Source organism: Hippocampus bargibanti, linkage group LG10 (assembly GCF_051943395.1).
Source record: "Hippocampus bargibanti isolate YZ-2025 linkage group LG10, ASM5194339v1, whole genome shotgun sequence".
NCBI lineage: Eukaryota > Metazoa > Chordata > Actinopteri > Syngnathiformes > Syngnathidae > Hippocampus > Hippocampus bargibanti.
The window spans coordinates 2,229,594-2,251,366 of NC_142743.1; the positions used below are offsets into that span (position 1 = coordinate 2,229,594).

The 21,773-nt window shown below is 40.7% G+C and overlaps 1 protein-coding gene across 1 annotated transcript in view; it reads right to left on the reverse strand.

Annotated features, from left to right (window-relative positions):
* LOC148892058 (teneurin-3-like) overlaps positions 1–21,773 on the reverse strand; it is a 244,330-nt gene that overhangs the window by 125,479 nt on the left and 97,078 nt on the right. Inside the window, exons 3-5 of the mRNA XM_089006884.1 lie at positions 11,558–11,731; positions 9,701–9,765; positions 611–730 (exon numbers count right to left, since the gene is read on the reverse strand). Coding sequence (XP_088863010.1) covers positions 611–730; positions 9,701–9,765; positions 11,558–11,731 — 359 coding nt within the window. The remainder of the gene's footprint in view (positions 1–610; positions 731–9,700; positions 9,766–11,557; positions 11,732–21,773) is intronic.

Below are 21,773 nucleotides of genomic sequence, written 5' to 3' on the forward strand. Positions count from 1 at the left end.
AGAAAGTCCACTCGTCTCTCTTTCCCCCAATTACTGTAATTCAATTTGAAGAGACTGGGAGAAGAGCACCACCTTGATGCATTGACTGAACAGTGGTGACCAATTGACTGGATTAGTGTCACCATTGATCTGAAAATTAGGCAAACATTTATGTCAGAATTTTGAGGGACTTGGACCGGTTTAGAGAATTTGCATCGAAATTGCATCTCTATGGACACAATTTACTTGTTAAAAATCAAATCAAAACCAATTTTGTAAGCACAAGTACCATTGTAATTGAAAGGAGTTGCTGCAGTGACAGCCATTAAACAAACATGATCAAAATATAATAATAATAATAATAATAATAATAATAATAATAAATACGTTAGTGAAGTAGTAAGTGTTAGTGAAGGTTAATGTGTTTCTTCCGTGTCTCAGTGACTTGGTATGTTTTTCTACCCAGACCTGTTAGCGAGGGCTAATGTGCGGTTTATAGACAGGTACGGTTTATGTATGGACACAATGTTTTTCCCTTTAAAAATGTACTGGGTGAGGCTTATAATCAGGTGCTGACAGGTCGTCTGGAAATTACGGTATTTTGTTGTTGTTTTTTTTAAGAGGAACTCACCATTGTCTGTGGAGACCATAAAGGTGTAAGGAGTTGAATCTCTTCCCTCACCTCCATTTTCAAACGCTCCATATCCCTCACTCTCCTGGAGCTGCCAGTTCAGACCAAACAGATGCATCGCTGCAGTAAAGAAGAGGAAAGTGAGAAAATGACAGCCAAGAGCAGGAGTGGGTGAACCGCAAAATGAAAGAAAAGCAAGCAGTTGTGGTAAATTTCAAAATAATGGAAGGGGTAAGAGGGAAAAAAATCAGAAGAATTAGAAGAGAAGGTTTATCAATTTTGGTCAGGAGAAAGAAAGCACACTTGAAGAAGGTGACATTTATATCCACACACCTTTCAATCTTCACAGAACTCTGAAATAAAATGTGTGTTGACTGTACTAAATTTTATTTCTTGAAGTAGCTGCACACAATAGAAACATCAACACATGACTATGGCTGGGGGAAAAAGCTCAGACTGGGCAAAAAAAAACCACAATATTGTGTTTTGGAGCAGTGACTGAGGGATATAATTATTTGTGATGGATTACTGCACATGGGTTTGTGTCGGTTTCCAATGAAAGTTAAAAGCTATAGAAAATGAGAGATTAAAGTTCAAGATGGCTCCCGAGAGTGTCTGCCTTTACAACAGCTCCAATGGTTTGTTCTTCTACTGCTTTTTCCTTTCTTCTTCCTAACATAACTTTGCTGCTGTTAATTAGGAATTTCTCCATTATGATGTTTTGTGGCTTATCTTATCTTGACTTAAGTTCTTATCTTCTCCATTCTCTTCTCTTCTCTCTGTATATATCATATAAAACTGATTTATGTCAGAATGTATTCTTTGAAAACATTTTGTGATAATACTCACCATTAATGTGAGTGGTTTTCCGTTCCTCGTGATTGGTAAAAAAAATCCAGCCTAACTATCGGAATGAAAGTCAACTTGCCGGGTCCATACGCAAAGTTACTGCTAGGTAGCCTGAAGTGTACAATACTCGTCATCTTTTTTTCCTTTCACCATTTTATTCGTTGTTTATTAACTTTGAGCTCATGACCGAGTGGGCTTATTCAAAAGGGAGCATTTGCTGTTTCGACAGCAACGTCAACATAGGTCAGTATCATCCAATCATAATTGCCCACTGCAGCCTAAACTGGAAGTGAGCAGCTAAAAAGCGAGAATATTTTGTTTATCTGCGAGCCAGATGTATCATAAAAAGAGCCATAAGTTCCCGACCCCTGCTGTACAAAAATCCCCAAATCCCACCAATATTTTGTAGAGTGATCCTTCCATCACCTGTAGAGGAAGGGTTTCTTTGACCCACTGATTGTAGAAAGAGCAAATTTGTAAGAGGCTATTTAGTGCATTGTGAACATGAACATGAGCTGACTTCAAGCTCAGCTAATTGAAGTGTTTGCTCCAATTCTCTGTCACCACAAGATGCAAATGGCTCTTGGGAATGGCCGAAGCAGAACAGAGACTGTGTCGGAGTCGTGACGTTTATTCTAGTCTTAGCCACCAAATTGTCAATTGAACCAGAGACACGTTCAAGGAAACCTCTTGGTCCATCAAAATAAATATTGTGGTGCAGTTCCATCTGCCAAATTCCACCCAAACAGCACAAAAAGTAAGACGTGCTAGTTGTTAAAAAGAACCACTGTCTCAGAAGATAAAACCCTGAATCTCAGGCAAGAAAGAACCTTTGCGATGTCAAGAGATTTCAACAAGCGAGTCAGATTTGATTCCACGCATAGCTTTGGCTCTTAAGTGAGATGAAATTCTTTTCTACTTTCGCTGATCCGCCTCAGCAACAACACTTGGACATTGGGGCCGGTATATTGATTTAATTAGATGAGCAAGCAGGGGTGCATGTGTTTAAGTCCTCATGAAATTATTCACAGAGAGAATAACCATAGATTGTTTCCCCTCCTATGATTATTACCCAAGAGATCAGGCATAATAACTCATGATTGGTTGTTTGATCATAAAGAAGACATTCAATGGGTAGGTTAGATCTCATGTCATGGAGCATTCAGGCAATACAGAAGAGCAATAAGTGCTGCTGAGTGATAGTCAATTAGTTTGCAGTTCAAAGATGAAAACACGACATCAGTGAATACAACTTGAGCTAAATCCGTGCGGAGCATCTTTGTTGCAATTCCTCGAGGCAACATTATTCTGCTCATCACACGTACTGAAGAGATTATAACATTCAGTTCAAATGAATATGTGTGTGTGTGTGTGTGTGTGCGTGCGTACGTGTTGTGTGGGTGTGTGGGTGTGTGCGCGTGCGTGCGTATGTGTTGCGTGTGTGTGTGTGCGTGCGTGTGTGCGTGCGTATGTGTGTGTGAGAGAGATGAAATTATATAGTGCAAAGTCCCCTGTGGTGAAATATTTCTTGCTGCAAACATGATTTCATTGGAGAGGAGTTTCACTGTAATTACGAACATCGATAAATAAAACAAGGCTTTAAAAGATGGACACTGGCTAAAATAAAAGCTATGATGAAAGGCACCTCCCAACCCTCCTGCCCACCCTGACAGCACTCGTTCAGCCAGAGTCTGTTACACCCTCGCTGGAAGAAGGAGATACCGCTGCTTGTTCCTGCCGACTGCTGTCAGGCTTTTTAATAGCCACACGTGAAAAAAAAACCAAAATAACCTGGATTCACATTGTAAATAGCACATCCACCTTATGGGAAATCATGACAGTTACATATATCAAATGTGTTTTTTATATATGTACTGTACTGATAAAAATGGCATTCTACTTCATTTAAATGATATTAAGAGGTTCAGCTTGTAAATTGAAGCAATGCTGTGTGTGTAGATTTTCAGCTCTCCAACAGGATGACCATTGAACTAAGTGACCTCATTTTGGGGTATTGAAGTAAAGACAGAGTCATACATCAGCTCGAGCAATACACACTCAAGAGAACAACATTCCTATCACAATTTGCAAGGTGGTGGTGGTGGTGGACCCCAAAAAAGCAGGCACGAGGGAGGAGCAGTGTGTATTTGCCAAACTGTTTTCAATAAAGTCGACAGGAACAACATCTCAAATAACAAAGTCATCAGAAAAGAAAGGTCCACAGTAGCAAAACAAAACCATGACTAAAACATGACTAAAACAAAGCAAACCAGACAAGACGAAACAAACTTCACAGGATGAAACAAACAATGACCCGACTGAATGGTCGTGCCGGGACTTCTTTTAACTGCCACTGATTAAAACAACACCTGTGCAGCTGCAGGCTGGGCCTGACAGTGCCACCCGTTGGTCGCAAACCAAAACGTGACAATTACACTGTAGTTGTCGTAATTGCCGTTTTTCAAGTTCTGATATAGTAAGGCAGGAGCGACTCATGTCAAACACCCAATTGAGTCAATGAGATTTCTGAGCCCCAAAAAATCCAAAAAACATTGGCCAAACAACAAACAAAAACACCATACCTCCAGTTAGTACTACAGTAAAGTCTCGTTATATCGATATTCAAGGGAGTCCGAAAAAATATCGATATAACCGGGACTATCGATATATCCGACCCTGTTTGCATGTAATTTTCTCCGTGCGTGCATAGAAATAGTATCGATATAACCGGGACTATCGATATATGCGATATCGATATAACGAGACTTTACTGTAGTAAGGCAGGAGTGACTCATGTCAAACACCCAATTGACTCAATGAGATTTCTGAGCCCAAAAAAAATCCAAAAAACATTGGCCAAACAAACAACAAAAACACCATACCTCCAGTTAGTACTATATAGTTTTCAGGCCATACACACAAACATCAACACTGGATCAGGGATGCCATGAAACACCACTGTCTGTAATGAAAGAATCTGTTGTAAATTAGGCCATACACCATTTTGAAATGAATCTATGACTTCACTTTACATGGACTTCTAGAAAATGTTTTAATACAATGACATGTTTCCCCTTGGATTTTTTTGTATTCTAAGAATATAAGCAATATGACCTTATGCACATTTTGCTAATAATTCCCAAAAATCTGCTAAATATCAAACAAGAAATGATTAAAACGTGAGATTTTGTTTGACCGCACACACACACGCACACACACACACAACACACACACGCAGACACACACAGACACACACACACACACACACACACACACACACACACACACACACACACACACACACACACACACACACACACACAGGACAATAAGACATAAGGGAATACTCAGAAAGAACCAATTAGGTTGAACAAGCCTAAACAAGCAAATCCCATGAGATGATACTATGCACATGGATTCTGCAAAGATTAGACACAGAGACATGTTGCAGTTGATTAAAAATAAAAGATTTTAGAGATCTTGGACTGGATTCACATAATATATTTAAGTAAGAGTTATGTCAAGGACCAATTACTGATGCAACATGGGAATACTTTACAAGAGAAAACCCTGCAGGCCTCCAACACTAAACACACACATACACACACACGCACGCACACGTTTATTTTTATTTTTTTACTGCATTTATTTATTTATTATTTCTGCTTACACACCTCTCTGCCTCATTAAATTAGAGCCATGCTGTGCCAGTCTGTTACCCACAGCACCTCCTGGTGAGGACAGGAGCAAAGGGTCATGGGAGAGTGCTGTTGAATCGACAGGGGCTGTGTGCATCTTAGTGTAGATTTATATGTGTGTTGTGTGTTATGTTTGTGACTGTATTAGATGATTCTTGGTGGTGGAAACAGTCAAACAATACTGGGTCTTTGAACTAAGGCACTTTGGAGGAATTTAAAAAGGAACACAAAACATAAAGATCAGTACAAAGCTCATTTGAAAACTTGACCTCAAACACATGGATCCAGCAAGGTAATAAATGTCTCCAACCACAAAAGCGATTGACATGTACACTTGCAACAAGCTGTATTATACCCATACCTGACCTTCTTCAAATTTATATTCCTTCTCGTTCCCTCAGACCCTCTTCCCTCCCTCCACCTATGCGTGCCCCCTGCACGTCTCAGCATGATGGGGGACAGGGCTTTCAGCTGTTCTCCCATCAAACTCTGGAACTCACTTCTTCCCAACATTCGATTCTCATATATATATAAATATATATATATATATATATATACACACCGTGTCCTGCCGTAAGACTCTGCAGCGCATTGTGAGGACAGCTGAGAAGATCATCGGTGTCCCCCCCACCCCCCCTCAGGACATTTACAACACCTGCCTCACCTGCAGAGCCATCAGGATCGCTGACGATCCCAACCACCCCTCCCACACCCTCTTCAGCCTGCTGCCATCGGGTAGGAGACTGCGGAGTCTCCGAGCCAAGACCAGCAGGCTCAAGGGCAGTTTCTGCCACCAGGCAGTCCGGAGACGTAACTCCCTCCCAGCCCTGCCCACCCTGCCCCTTTCCACTGCCACACTCACCCAACTCTGAGTATGCTACATGCTGTACTATCATCCTGAACTCTATTTTTTTGTTCTTTCTCATTTTTCTCTGCAAGACTTCACTGTTTTCAATTGTATGTCTTTTTAGCCACGTTATAAGTGCCTTGCATGCCTTGCACGCTGGGTCAGAGAGGACATTAATTTCATCTGTGCTGTATGTCATGTATATGAGCATATTTGACAATAAAGCTGACTTTGACTTTGACAGTTTCATGTCACATTTCATCACAAAAACTATTTGAAATACAGATATGGTGTGCAGTCTCACTTGCCCTCCATCCCTTCATCAACACATGCAACGACATCGACAGCTCTGGCTTCATATTGTGATTTTTTTTCCAGCTGAATTCTCTGTTTTGCAGTGCTGTTCACTGACTCATTTCTAATTGTGTCTTGTGTTGTTGTTGGAACCTCAAAATCTGTGCTTGTTGAGCAAACATTCATTTGATTGACCTCCTTGTCATGCAGTGCTATCTGATTTTTCATCCATTATCATGCTGATGACATTTTCATTATGATTTCTCTTTCTCTCCCTTTTTGACATTTACTAATAGACATATGGGTCAATACGGCATAGACATTATTTTAGAGGAACTGTTATTGTGGGGGCGGCCCAATGATCCACTGGTTAGTACGTCAACCTCACAGTGCAGAGGTCTTGGGTTCAATACCCGCTCCGGCCTCCCTGTGTGGAGTTTTCATGTTCTCCCTGGGCCTGTGTGTTTTTTTTTTTTTTTTTTTCGGGCACTCCGGTTTCCTCCCACATTTAAAAAATATGCACATCGGGCTGATTGAGCACGCCAAATTGTCCCTAGGTGTGAGTGGGAGCGGGGATCATTTGTTCATTTTGTCATGATCTGGTTGGCGACCAACGGGGGGCGCTGTCGGCCCCGCCTGCACCTGCACAGGTGCTGGTCGTCCCGATCAGATTGGCGACCAGCAGGTAGCGACGTCAGCCCTGCCGGCAGCCTCGCAGGTGCTGGTCGTTATAATCAATAACACTTAAAAGGACACCTGGCACGATCATCCGGTGCCGATTCATTGTTTGTTTGCTGCTTGGTTGCTGCATGCATCGTGTACGTGTTTGTTTAACCTTGGCGGACTTTTACTTTTGGTCTTCTTTTGCTACTTTGTATTTTTTTCATTCAGATGATTTTGATGTTTTACATTTTGTTCCTGCTGACTTTAATTTAATACAATTTGTCAAACAACCTCCTGCTCCCTCCTGCCTGCTTTTTGGGATCCGCACCCGCCATCACCACCTTGCAAACCTTGACAGAATGAACCGGCCAACCATCGGATCCCGCAGGTACATCGGACCCGTCTCATTTCCACCCTGTGCCTGGCAATGCTACGTCCACGTTAGCGCAAGCTTCGTCGCGTTTGAATTGCGTCACTCGACGAGCCGCAACGTCCACGTAAACGTCCGGCCGAGACCTCCTTCCAGGTGGCCGTCCAGGGTGACACTGGGTGACTGGCATTGCACGCCCACGTCCAGCCACGCTGTTGTCGTGCATGACGAATTGAGTCTCATCCACGACGAGCCGTGCAACGTCCGCGTCAACGCCAGTCCGAGACCCCACTCACCGCTGGATCCCGGAGCGGCTCTGGACTGGTCTCGTTCAACCGGAGCCGGGCAGTTCACGCCCACGTCGGCGTCCGGCCGAGACCTGGTCCCATACGGCCGTACGGGGTGCCATTCTGCGCCTGGCAGTTCGACGTCCACGTAGAGCCATGCGCCGTCGCGTGAACTCACGCCCACGACGATCCGTGCCGCGTCTTCGTCCACCCCAGGCCGAGTCCCGTTCCCATCAGGCCGCCGCCCGTCGTATGCTGGAGAGGCAGCGGTTGCCCTCTCCACCGACCGTTCCCTGGCGAGTGGACCTTTTGGGAGACTGTTGGGACTTCTGGAAGCAGCCCCTTGAAGGGGGGGTACTGTCATGATCTGGTTGGCGATCAACGGGGGGCGCTGTCGGCCCCGCCTACACCTGCACAGGTGCTGGTTGTCCCGATCAGATTGGCGACCAGCGGGTAGCGACGTCAGCCCTGCCGGCAGCCTCGCAGGTGCTGGTCGTTATAATCAATAACACTTAAAAGGACACCTGGCACGATCATCCGGTGCCGATTCATTGTTTGTTTGCTGCTTGGTTGCTGCATGCATCGTGTTTGTCAAACAACCTCCTACTCACTCCTGCCTGCTTTTTGGGATCCGCACCCGACATCACCACCTTGCAAACCGTGACACATTTCTGTGTGCCCTGCGATTGGCTGGCCACCGGTTCAGGGTGTCCTCCGCCTACTGCTGGGATAGGCTCCAGGATAAAGTGGTCAAAATGTCTTTCAATGTGGCATTTTGGTGATTAATTAGATGAATTTAATCATTAAAAGTGGGTGTGTTTGTATTTTCTTAAGCATTATGTAAATTACATGTGAAAAGACAATTTGGTGGAAAATGTATTTTAAACCTGGAGTATAAAATTTGATACAGACATTTTAACATGATATACCATATTTATTCGAGTATAACGCACACATATGTATAACGCGCACCCCTAATTTTCAATAAAAAATCTGTATAATTTTTTTTTTCAATTTCTCGACTTGGTAACAGTATATCAATTAAAATATAAAGAACACTGAATCAAAACTCTGGATATTAGTAATTGTGCAAAACAGCAATGCTTGACTCACGTTTCAGTGTGGCGAGGAAAGGAAATGCGAAAAGCGTAACTAAAGAAATGGTAATCGACAATCAAAAAAAGGAATGCACGTGAGCCGCCGGGTCTTTCTGAGAATCGAAACTGAAGGGCCTACGGAGAATAGCCATGGAAATGCCCAGCTACTGGAAGGGATAAAGCATTAAATATATATGACAATTTTTTTCCCAGGCCTCGTTTATAACGCACACCCGACCTTAGAGTTCTTTTTAGGTAGAAAATTTTACGTGTTATACTCAAATAAATATGGTAAATGTAATGTAAAAATGTGTTACTTAATGAATATGCATTATTTCAATGAGGAAAACAGTTATCTTCAAAAATGACTTTGCATTTTGATATTATTCAAACCGTAACTTGCCATAAATTAGCAATGATTTCCTAAAAACCCCAAGAGCATGATACACTTGGAGCAACCATGTTCAAAATGACAAAAAAGAATTTTGAGCTGCATGTAGATGCATGACCAAGCACCAGAGTGCAGAATACATTGTTTTACATTGTTTGTTATTTAGTTTTTTTTTTGTTGTTGTTCTTTTGACTTCAAGACGGCGCCGCGAGAGCGGCTGCCTTTCCAGCAGCTCATGTATTTCTTTTTTTCATTTGTTTCATCACTTTGCTGCTGTGAAATGTAAATTTCTCCACTGTGAGACTAATAAAGGCAAATCCAATCCAATCCAATCCATGTATCACATCACATACAAAGGTTTGTTTATGAAAAAAAAATCATGTCGGTGAGATAGAGGTCTCAAAAACCCGTGTAGCAAATATTATACAAATGGCATTATAGGGTTAAGTTAATGGGAAGGGATGATCCAAGTACAAAAAAAGCAAATCAATGAGAAAAAAAGAGACATTTTTTGATGCTTGAGTTGGAAGAGTAATTTTTCATTCCATGATTGACCTGCCACTGAGTGTGCTGTGAGTACAAATAAAGTCTTACCTATGCAGTAACAGAGCAGGATTGAGAGCAGAACTGACAGTCCTACTGCACTGAGGGCTGTACACCTAGAAGGGAAAACATCAAATTGGTGTGTGAGCTTTGTCAATGTTGATCTTCCAGTGTAATTTTAGACATGGCTGTCTTCAACGTGATAGCTTCTGCGCCGTTTACCGAGAATTTCATTTCTATCCAAGGGGGCTAGGGGGGGTGGCTATCGTCTGAAATCGATTTACCCAGGACTATGAAGGTGCATGTAAATATGGATCTGATTGTTTAAACACAGAGGATTTACACAGAAAAGTATTTGATTTGGAAATACATTGCCTTTGCATGTACACCTATATGCTTAAGTTGGTTGCTAACCGGAACTAACTTTTCATGCACACTTTAGTCTCTCCTTATTCAAGTCTCTGAGCAGTATCAAATATCACAGAACATCCCAATAGCGAGAGTGGATGTAACGAGCACCCTCTCGTGACCCTGTTCAGGATAAGCAGTGTTGAAAGTTGATGGATGGATGAACGAATTGACAGATGAATGATTTAACATGACGTTAGGAGAATCAAAACACACACTTGTGCATGTGTGAGATGATGATTTTTTTTTACCAGCAAACAGGAAAAAGGTTGGTTGCATTTTGACCAATTAAAGGACAACCGACGCCTCCGAACAAGTTGTGTCCATAATTTGTAAAATCACTTCAAATGACTTCCACTGAGCATATTTTACAAAGATTCCACGGCATATAGCTATATTTTATGTTTTAAGACTCGCACTGAATATTCAGGAAGTCTTGTTTTCGAGTTGATGACGATGCCTGACGTGACATCACATCTGGAACGGCCCTGACCGAGAAAGCGACACAATGCATTTTAGGTACTCTGTTTGGTCTAAAATCCATGTTGATGGCGAAAGGAAAAAAACATAAATAACGCGATGGTGAATTGTTGTGTGTTGGACCAAGACTATTATTTGATACTAGTTGACACAAATTCCCAGAAGACAAATCATCCCATTTCCAATGGAGCTTGGGCGCCATCTTGTGCATTTTCTGTGCGCTACATTGGAGTCCAGACGCCTAAAAATGAGACGGAAGGACTTCTTGAATCGATTGCAAATATTTATGCTTTCATCTTCAGAACTATTTGAATCATATTCATAACTGGATGAGTAACTAGAAAGCATCTCCGAATCCGAAGTCATTGTTTTGATTCCAGAGCAAGGCAAAACGTCCTGGTGTGACGTAACGAACAAGGGGGGGGGACCTTCTGAAACTCGGCATCTTCGAGGTCATTTTGAAGTAGTTTTGGGACACTTTAAATCATTTTTATTGGTGTTTTTCATTTGACTAAACATATGAGCCTGCGTGTTTGGTGTATTTTAGATGTTATAAAACGTTTTTCTGATAGTTGTTAGGAAACAAAAAAAATGGTGACGGTTGTCCTTTTAGGAATACATTAAGGCTCTATCATATCTGCAAAACAAATCTTGTTCAAGGTGGTGCAATATACTTTCAGAAACAGAGAATTCCTCAATGAACATGTTGATCATTAGCCTTTACATGTAAATTTCCTTTATATGTGCAGTAAATTTGGCCCATTGTTGTGTTTAGTTTTTTTGGGATAACAACAAATAACATAATCAATCAACTTTTTGTATTTTGGTTGTCAAACTAAAAATGAAAGACCAACTCAAACTGCACATGTATTTTATTTTTATTGATTGTCGTCAACCCTTCTCAAATATTAATCATGTCAATATGTTATCCCAATATATGTATATAAATATATAAACGGGACATTGAATTATATTCTGCTATGTTTTGATGTAAACAACAAGAGATTTTTTTTCACTTACCTCCATGAGCAATATCTGGAAGATTTTTTAAACTTGAAAGCAGAGCGGGACAATGTGCTTCTTGGCAAAGGTCTCGTTGGAGGGGAGTACAGTGAGCCTGTTGCCATGGTGTACCCGGGTGTGGCTGCGGAGAAGAGTGGGGTGGTACCTGTACCTGTCTTAAAAAGAAAGTGCCTGATGGATGAGAGAGAGAGGGGGGGGGGGGAGAAAAAGAAAAACATATTTTCAATGTGAAAGTATGAAGATTCACAATGGTGACTGAGATAACTCGGAATCAGTGCATATTTACAAGCACCAAAGATTCTTAGAGAATCAACTTTGGATGAAGTGCTTTGATACTAGCTGCAACAGCTCTTGGTTCAAACTTTCCCCCTCGTTCCCTCAGATCGTCTTCCTCCCTGCGACTGTGTGCGCCTCCCCCCCCCCCCCATGCCCGTCACAGCACGATGGGTGACAGAGCCTTCAGCTGCTTTGCCCCCAAATTTGGAACTCACTTCCTCCCAACATTCATAACATCGATTCTCTTCCCAACTTCAAGTCAAGTCTCATCTCAAAAGCCACCTATTTAAAATTGCATTTTTCGTGTAGCATGTAATTTTCTCCGTGCGTGCATAGAAATAGTATCGATATAACCGGGACTATCGATATATCCGATATCGATATAACGAGACTTTACTGCTCTCTCTCTTGTTTCTATTTATAATTGTATTTTATTTATTGCATTCTATTTGTGATTGTATTTTATGTATTATAGTAGTTATGCTTGTCTGTGACTGTAAAGTGTCCTTGAGAGCTTTGAAAAGCGCTGAAAATGTAATGTACTATTATTATTATTATTATTATTATTATTATTATTATTATTATTATTATTATTAGTTTACAGATGCAATGCAGTACTTTGTTTTCTTTTGGACACTGTAAATTTTTCGGAACATTTTTGTGCAGCGGTACAGTTCAATCTTCGGAATCATTTTTGTGCGTGCAATCGTTTGTTTTTCTTTTAACCCCCCCCCCCCCCTCATTCGATTTGGCTGCGGAGATTGCAAATTTCCCCATTGTGGGACTATTAAAGGCTTTCTTATCTTATTTTATTGTATCTTATATTATCTTATCTAGTCTCTATCAGATCTTTGTCTGTATCTTGTCTTATCTTATCTTATCTTCTGGAAAGAAATGAACACCATATTTACTGTCAAACACTGAATGGGTGTCAACCTCGAGTATTGCGTCCTCCAACAACATAATGAACCAAACACTAAAACGATCCTTACAACAGCATTCTGGTTAAATATTTTGAAGTAGTCTTCTATGAGCTCTGATTTAAATCCCATTTAAAACATTGTGCATCAAAATGTTATTTTTTTATTTTAATCGTATTGGATTGGATTTGCCTTTCTTAATCTCACAGTGGAGAAATTTACATTTCACAGCAGCAGTGATGAAAGTTGTTGGTGTACAAATGCAAAGGACGCTCTTTTCCAGTGGGTGGCAGATAATTCTTGATTTACGAGTATTATCTAAGCCTTTTCCGGTGCACGTTTGCTCTTTTTTGGAGGTTGGTGCAAAACTTTTTGATAGGACTATTTTACATATGCACATTCTTAAACATCCAATGTTTATTATTCTCCACTCATTTATGTGTTTACGTTTAGTCTAAGTTGTTACGCTATATATATACAGTAAAGTCTCGTTATATCGATATTCAAGGGAGTCCGAAAAAATATCGATATAACCGGGACTATCGATATATCCGACCCTGTTTGCATGTAATTTTCTCCGTGCGTGCATAGAAATAGTATCGATATAACCGGGACTATCGATATATCCGATATCGATATAACGAGACTTTACTGTATATGTGTGCAGTGCACCTTATACTTTTACGTATTTGTAGTGTGTACTGTTACTCAACCATTCTTTTTTCAGTATTTCAGTCTAATATGTTCCACGCCTTAACTCACAGCTGATTGGCTCTAACCCTCTCTAAATCTAAATCTAAATCTCTCTCTCTCTCCTGTGAAGAGCATTCTCTGTTCTCCAAGATTAAAATAATATTTCTGTTCATCATGATGACTCCTGCTGATTGAATATTACCAACCAAAACCACGAAGAGCCATGAACCAGGGAGAATCACCATTTTAACAGTGTGTAACTGCCCAGCCTGCCTGTGCGTTTTCCTCCACGGACGACGTTGCCCGATGATTACCCCATTGCCCACTTGCTTTTGGATCAATTTTTACTTCCCTCTTTCCAGTACCTTAACAACCTGCCTTTAAATTAATTTTAGTTACCATGAGTTACAAGTCATATCATTTGCCATGGTTTTCACAGAAGTGTACAATTTTCATGTGTATGTATTGCATGTGAATGTGTTCCATTATAATCATAGCAAGCTTGAATAGTTGAGAAGAAACATGTAAACCAGGGGTGTCACACTCATTTTTTGCGAGCAACTTCGTGATTATGTATTTCCCCCGAAGGTCCGTTACGACGGTGAAACTAAATGATTGTTTATGCAGTGACGTGCAGTCGGGAGGCAGGTGAGGCTGTGCCTCACCTGTCATCATGGAAATGTCAAATGACAAAATAAATTAAACAGTTATATTTATTTTGTGATTTGTACTTTAACGTTGTTTTCCATTTAACTTCACCATTTTTTTTTTTTCAAAATCGCTGAATTTTCACATTTACCGTTCAAATACTAAGCGGAGACGAGCGGCGAGGCAAGCCTCACCATGGATTGCGTAATCACTATGCTAACTGTGCTGGCTTGCTCTGCAGTGAGACCGCATTGCTGTCCCTCTGCATGTCGCTATTAAAGTGTTCAAAAGCTTTTAGTATATGAACTACATTTCTACACTTTAGTGGGTGTATATAATGTAGAGTCACTTTACATTATAAACACTGTACAACAGTGTTAGTTTTATTTTATTTAGATCAAAACTGTGTGCATAGTTGAGGCAACAGTTCTCCTGCCTCATGACAGGGGGCGCTGGTGATTACAGAGATTCTTGCGCCTTCTCGGCTGCAGAATAATAGAATTAGTGAGAGCAAGCTACAGTAAACAGCAGGTTAAGTGCAACCATCCAGTCATTTTTTCGCGTTGCTTGTCCTTATTTTCAGAATTACATATCCAAATTGAAAGAAATAGAGATACAGTAAAGTCTCGTTATATCGATATCGGATATATCGATAGTCCCGGTTATATCGATACTATTTCTATGCACGCACGGAGAAAATTACATGCAAACGGGGTCGGATATATCGATAGTCCCGGTTATATCGATATTTTTTCGGACTCCCTTGAATATGGATATAACGAGACTTTACTGTACTTAAAACTGAAGAAAGATAAGGAAGGCTTCTACAAAGAAGCTATCAATGCCTTTCTTCACAAGAAGCAGCGCATGGACTTCATTTACAAGTAAAAGTACCACAATAATAACGTTCTTTTTTTAATTCTTTTTTTCTATGCTACAGTTTATCTGAAGAATGCTGACATGACATTTTAAACAAAACATGTTAACTATTGCCAATCAAATTGTGAATAAGCTACTCTGTAGAGTTCATATGTTTGTAAATCAGACTGTGATGATGTCAGTGCCTCACCAGCCATGAACCTCACCGCACGTCACTGTGTTTATGTATTGTGACTTTTACAGAACAAATTGATGGATTGCCAGTTTTGAAATCAGTCAAACTATCATAGTGTGTTCAATTGTTGTTTGAGTTAGTGTGAACAGGCCAACAGAATTATTGCAACATCTCACTGATGAGAAGGTTTTTTCAGCCGTCATCTGTACAAATTTGAAGGTTTCGGACGTTTCGCCTCCTATCCAAGAGGCTTCGTCAGCGAACTAAAGTCTGACTGGTCGTATCGGCCCTATTTATATATCCCGGCCATGGCGGCGCCGGACACAGCTATGATAGGTCCCTACTCTCAGGTTGGGGGGAGCAGAGGACCACTCCCTGTGGCCCCACTGATTGTTCCTACATTCCTGACTAACGACTGGCCCATTTCCCCCACTCCCACCGGTATCACCTCATCAGCATTACGAATGTTGTCTGACCTGTTTTGCCTAAGCAGGCTATTGTATGAACGATCCAAATTATGAAGGATTTTGAAATAATGAAGGATTTTGTTGTTTTATACGAATCGCTTATAAAACAATAGTTTCAGAAAAATTACAGAGTCCTTTGGCAACACAAATTTCAAACCGATAAACACGTTAAGGCAAAAATTAGTGCATCTAAAAGATAGGCTACCAAACGAGTAATGTAGAAGTAATGTAGTTTTATCCATACATTGTAAGAATGAAAATTGTAAAGAGCAGTACATTGGGGAGACTCAACAAATTCTCAAAAAAAGACTTTATCAACATCGCAGGGATAATATAAGTGGACCTCAATCGGCAGTACATATGCACCTAAAAGCTAGCAACCACTCATTTGACGACAATGAGGTTAAAATCTTAGCGAAAGAACATAGACGGTTTGAAAGGGGGGTAAAAGAAGTGATTCTTATAAAACAACAAAATCCTTCATTAAACCGGTCTGGTGGGGTGAGGTTCAATTTGGAACGTTCATACAATAGCCTGCTTAGGCAAAACAGGTTAGGCAACATTCGTAATGCTGATGAGGTGATACCGGTGGGAGTGGGGGAAATGGGCCAGTCGTTAGTCAGGAATGTAGGAACGATCAGTGGGGCTACAGGGAGTGGTCCTCTGCTCCCCCCAACCTGAGAGTAGGGACCTATCATAGCTGTGTCCGGCGCCGCCATGGCTGGACATTAGGGATATATAACTAGGGCCGATACCCAGTCAGACTTTAGTTCGCTGACGAAGCCTCTTGGATAGGAGGCAAAACGTCCGAAACCTTCACATTTGTACAGATGACGGCTGAAGAAACCTTCTCATCGATGGACCACTCCTGTACGACTGAGAGCTTACACAGAAGAAACATCTCACTGGTATTTATGAAAAGACAATTTGCCATTTTGGTCCAGATTTTAGCAAAGATCATGAAAGTTGACACCTGATTTGAGTTTTTGGACCACATAAAATCATGTGGCATGCAGGATCTCGCCCTCGGCCTTCAGTTTGACACCAGTGATGTAAACAATTGTTTTCCATAACCTGCACCGTTTAGTCATAATATAGTTTTTTTTCTGTTGTTTTTTTCAAACACAGTCGCGTAGAACGAAAAAAAAACCCTCAAATCACATTTAAAAATGACTCACATACCTGTGAACTCTGTGTTAGATTTAATTGATGTTTTTTTTTCCTGTTTACATGAACAGTTTAGAGGACACAGCTATGATCAAAACCACAGCAAAAAGCATGTACAGCAATTATAAAGGTCACAGTGTCTAATTAAGAGCTTCAGCTAAGAAGCCTCCGCAATTGCAATTACGACTCTCTCTAACAAGGCACTGTGATTAACAATTATAGCCGGCTGTAACAAGGGCCCTGTAATTAATACCTGCCTCTAGGCATGCTGTGAAGAGAGATGGAAGGGCAAGAAAGTTGGGAAATCACAGAGGCAATATAGCGATCAATGCACGGAGCATTTTCATTTGGTGGTGTGTGACTGGAGGATGAAAGCCTCTTGTCATGGAAACACACAGTGTGATCTTCGGCGACTTTCATCTGTTCAACACAATTTTTTCCACTGTGAGATTTTCAACTTCTCTTTTTGCTCCAATAATAATAATAATAATTCTGCTGCACGCTTCTTCATTGTAATGTGCATGAGTTATCCTACTTTACAGTCAGTGAGAAGCACATTCTGACATATGACTAAACAGTGCAAATACACAGCAAATGCTTCGTTGGCTTTCATGTTATAAACTTGTGGAAAGTTGGTCAAATAATGATGAATGCCGTTGTAGTCATAGTGAATGCAATTAAACGTATTCACATGCAGCTATTTCGGTGTCATGTAACGCAAAAAAAGCTGCTGTGTCTATCAGAACCCAGAGTCCCAGAGGGTAGTATCTCAATGATTATGTAATATTAATACCAGTTAAAACAATGGCAAACGTGATGGGTGGGATGACAATAACCTGACAATGCTACGATATTAAATAATGATTTTTAATCTATCTATCTATCTATCTATCTATCTATCTATCTATCTATCTACCTACCTACCTACCCACCCACCCACCTATCTATATCTCTCTCTCTCTCGAACGAAAAATAATAATATATATATATATATATATATATATATATATATATATATATATATATATATATATATATATATATATATATATATATATATATATATATATATTAAAAATCATTATTTAATATCGAGAGATAGAGATAGAGATAGAGATAGAGATAGATAGATAGATAGATAGATAGATAGATAGATAGATAGATAGATAGATAGATAGATAGATAGATAGATAGATAGATAGATAGATAGATAGATAGATAGATAGATAGATAGATAGATACGCCCGATAGATAGATACGCCTGACACCGCAATCCGCTAGCAGCCCGACAACGGGTATGACAATTTTGGCAGGCCAGCCAGCATCTAACTTGGCGCGTCGCGGCCAGGATGAGAACCGAGGTGGGTGGGCCTCGGCGCTTGGGCGCGTGGGATCGCCGTGTCGGGCCCAGGTTGTATTATTGTTTTCATTTTAAATGTTCAGTAAAGCGCTTTGTTCCAAATGCAGCTGTTGTGAAAGCACTCAAAAATGAAGATGTTTGTATTGTATTATTTACTGCCTGCCATGAAGTGTGGTTACTTTATTGTATGACCTAATATATATATATTGTTCTCTATAATTTCATTTATGTGACGCAGTACGGGTAAAAATGAGCTCGGTGAGCTGCATTTAAAAACATACAAAGCGGTTGCAAGCGTCTCAGCAAAATGCAGTGAAATCAATCCAACCATGTTTCACATTTTTGTGTGCACTGCAGATAGTTATTGTTGTGAGGTTGAGAGCATGAGGATCTTTTCATTGAAGCAAAAGGTTACATAAAAGGATTTCAAATTGACAACTATATGCTGAATGCCGGTGTTGCTTTATCTTGCAGACTACCCATTCACTGCGTTTGTGCAAACTAATGACGGCAGACAACCGGAGATTGTGGGGATAATAGAGGGTAAAATGAGTGTGGCCAAGCATAACTAATACGTGAGCCTCTCATTGATAACGGTGCTTCAAATCTATTTTCTGTAACCTGCATTTCAGGAATTATTCACACTGCATGTCTGTATTAATCGGTGCAACACAAGAATGGTCACGCTGCCACCGTTGTTCTGTGTGTGTGCGCGTGTGTGCATGTGTGTGTGTGTGTGTGTGTGTGTGTGTGTGTGTGTGTGTGTGTGTGTGTGTGTGTGTGTGTGTGTGTGTGTGTGTGTGTGTGTGTGCGTGTGTGTGGTGTTTGTGTGTGTGCGTGAATGTGTGTGCACGCATGCGTGTGTTTTTGTGTGTGTGTGCGTGTGTGTGTGAGAGAGAGACCATAACTGCAAACAGTGACAGCTATGTCCATATTGATTTCCACTTAACAAAACAATAAGAAGGAAGCAAATACATTAATGTATCTATTTTAAGATGCCGTTTCTGCAAACAAGATAGATAGGATCACCAACAAGCAAGTCTATTTTCAATGAACACATAATGATACATTTTTTTATTATTTTCCCCTCAAAAACTCATGCAGGGACAGACGAGCAAAACAAACACTTATGCCATTGCTAAGGTTCTATTTTTACATTTTGCGACAGCCATTTTGGTAGGTGTAATGTGGACGTTTTTTTTTTCTAATTCAACTCCACTTCATTTATAGAACACTCTAAAAATAATTACAGATGGACAGAAAATGCTTCACAAAACAGGAAAAAAACAGCCGTAAAAATAAATACATGAATCAAAAAAAAAAAAAAAACTGTGAACACAATAGAACACAAAACATTTCATGCAGAGCCCAAAGCCAAAGAATACAAATGTATAATCGGACGGGTTTTTATAATGGACAAAAGGGCGGCTTGCTTAACATTTATCGGATTGGTCATTCCAAAGGGAGGGACCAGCAGAGCTTTAACCTCTCTGATCCTCCACTCAGTACGCTGTACCTCCAGTAGTATCCGGTCCGCTGATCTAAACACCAGGCAGGTGCGTAGGACAGGAGGAGGTCAGAAAGGTGCGGGCAGACTATGATTTAAAGGACAAACGACACCATTTTTTTATTTCCTAACTGACATCAGAAAAAGTTTTAGAGCATCTAAAATACCCAAAACGTGCAGGCTGATATTTTTAGTCAAATGAATAACACCAATAAAAATGACTTAAAGTGTCCCAAAACTACTTCAAAATGAAACCGGAAATGACCAGTTTCAGACGGTCCCGCCCCCTTGTTAGCGACATCTTGCCTTGCTCGAGAATCAAAACAATGGCTTCAGATTCGGAGAAGATGCTTTCTTGTTACTCATCCAGTTATGAATATGATTCAAATAGTTCTGAAGAGGAAAGCATAAATGTTTGCTTTGGAGCATCTGTACTGAAATGTAGCGTCCCAGAAAATGCACAAGATTGCGCCCAAGCTCCGTTGGAAATGGGCTGATTTGTCTACTGGAAATTTGTGTCATCTCGTATCAAATTGTTGTCTTGGTGCAACACACAATGATTCACCATCACGTTATTTATGTTTTCCTTCTAATTTCGCCATCAACATGGATCAACACAAAGTTTTCAGACCAATAAATGTAAAGTACAGTCAGAACTCATCTTCCGAACACCTTATCTTACGAACTTTTCATCTTACAAACGTCAAATTTATGAAAATTAAACCTTGAAATACGCACTACTTTTCAAGATACACACCCACCACGGCTGGCGGAGTAATCTTCGGCGGAAGAACACCAAAGCACACGACTTCGGATCTGGCGGAGTGATCTTCGGCGGAAGCACACGACCGAACTGCCCTCCAGCGGGGCCACCTTTCCACAACCCCTCTCATTGAATGCACACGTCAATCGCCTCCTTGGAGCTTTTTGCTGATAATTTTACTATTATGGGACAAAAAAAAAAAAACCCACCACAGGCTCGTGTTGAACCGAAGAAGACACAGAATAAAATCACTGTCGCTAGAGAAGAAGGAGAAGGTGCGTCTGTTGCAAAAGGTGTTTCCGTGCTCTCAAAGCGATGGTCTCAGGCAATTGAAGAAGTTGAAAAACTTCTGTTAATTTGGATTAACAAAAAGCAGCTATCTGGCGACATCGTGAGTAAAGCTATTTTATGCGAGAAAGCACGGCTAATTCACGCCAAAAAATCCTCCCTCCCAACACAACCCCTCTCCTGCAGCCCATGGACCAGCAAGTGATTGCAAGCTTTAAGAAGCTTTACACAAAGGCTTTATTTACCAGATGCTTTCAAGTGACAAATGACACCGAACTATCCCTGAGGGATTATTGGAAAGACCATTTCAACGTGTTTCATTGTGTTCAGCTGGTAGAAAAGGCTTGACAGGATGTTACCCTTCGATCATTGAAAGCAGCTTAGAAGAATTTATGGCCCGCATGCATCCTTGAGAGGGATTTTGAAACATTTGATCCTCATGACACTGTTGTTTAGGACGAAATTGTTTCCCTTGGACAGAACATGGGACTCGAAGTGGATGCGGATGACATTGAGGAGCTTGTTGCTGACCATAATGAGGTCCTCAACATGTAGGATTAGATTACCCTTCACGAGGACAAGCAGCAACAAGCCATCCAGGAGTTGTCATCTGAGGAGGACGAGATTGCCGCAGCATCTAGTGAGCGCATCAAAGAAATGTTGGCAAAGTGGAATGAAGTGCATGCTATTATCGAACAGTTCCATCAAGAAAAGACTGTGGCTATGAGAGTCATCAACATGATGAACGATACTGTGATGCCTCAGTTTCGTAAGACCTTACAAGTCAGAAAGAAACAGGTGTCAATTAAGAGGTTTTTAATCATCAAAAATGATGAGGAGTCTCCAAAGAAGCAAAGAGAAGCCACACCAGAGGTTAAGTTACCAACAGTCCTTATGGAAGGTGACTCTCCTTCCATAAGCCATCAATGACCATCAAAAAGGTGAATAAAACTTTCTTTTACAGCAGTTTATTTCTTTAATTACAGTCCTCATGTAATGTGCCTCTCTTTCCAAACAGCAATTCCCTCTGACCTTCGACCTCTAACACCATTCCATCAAGCCATCAATGA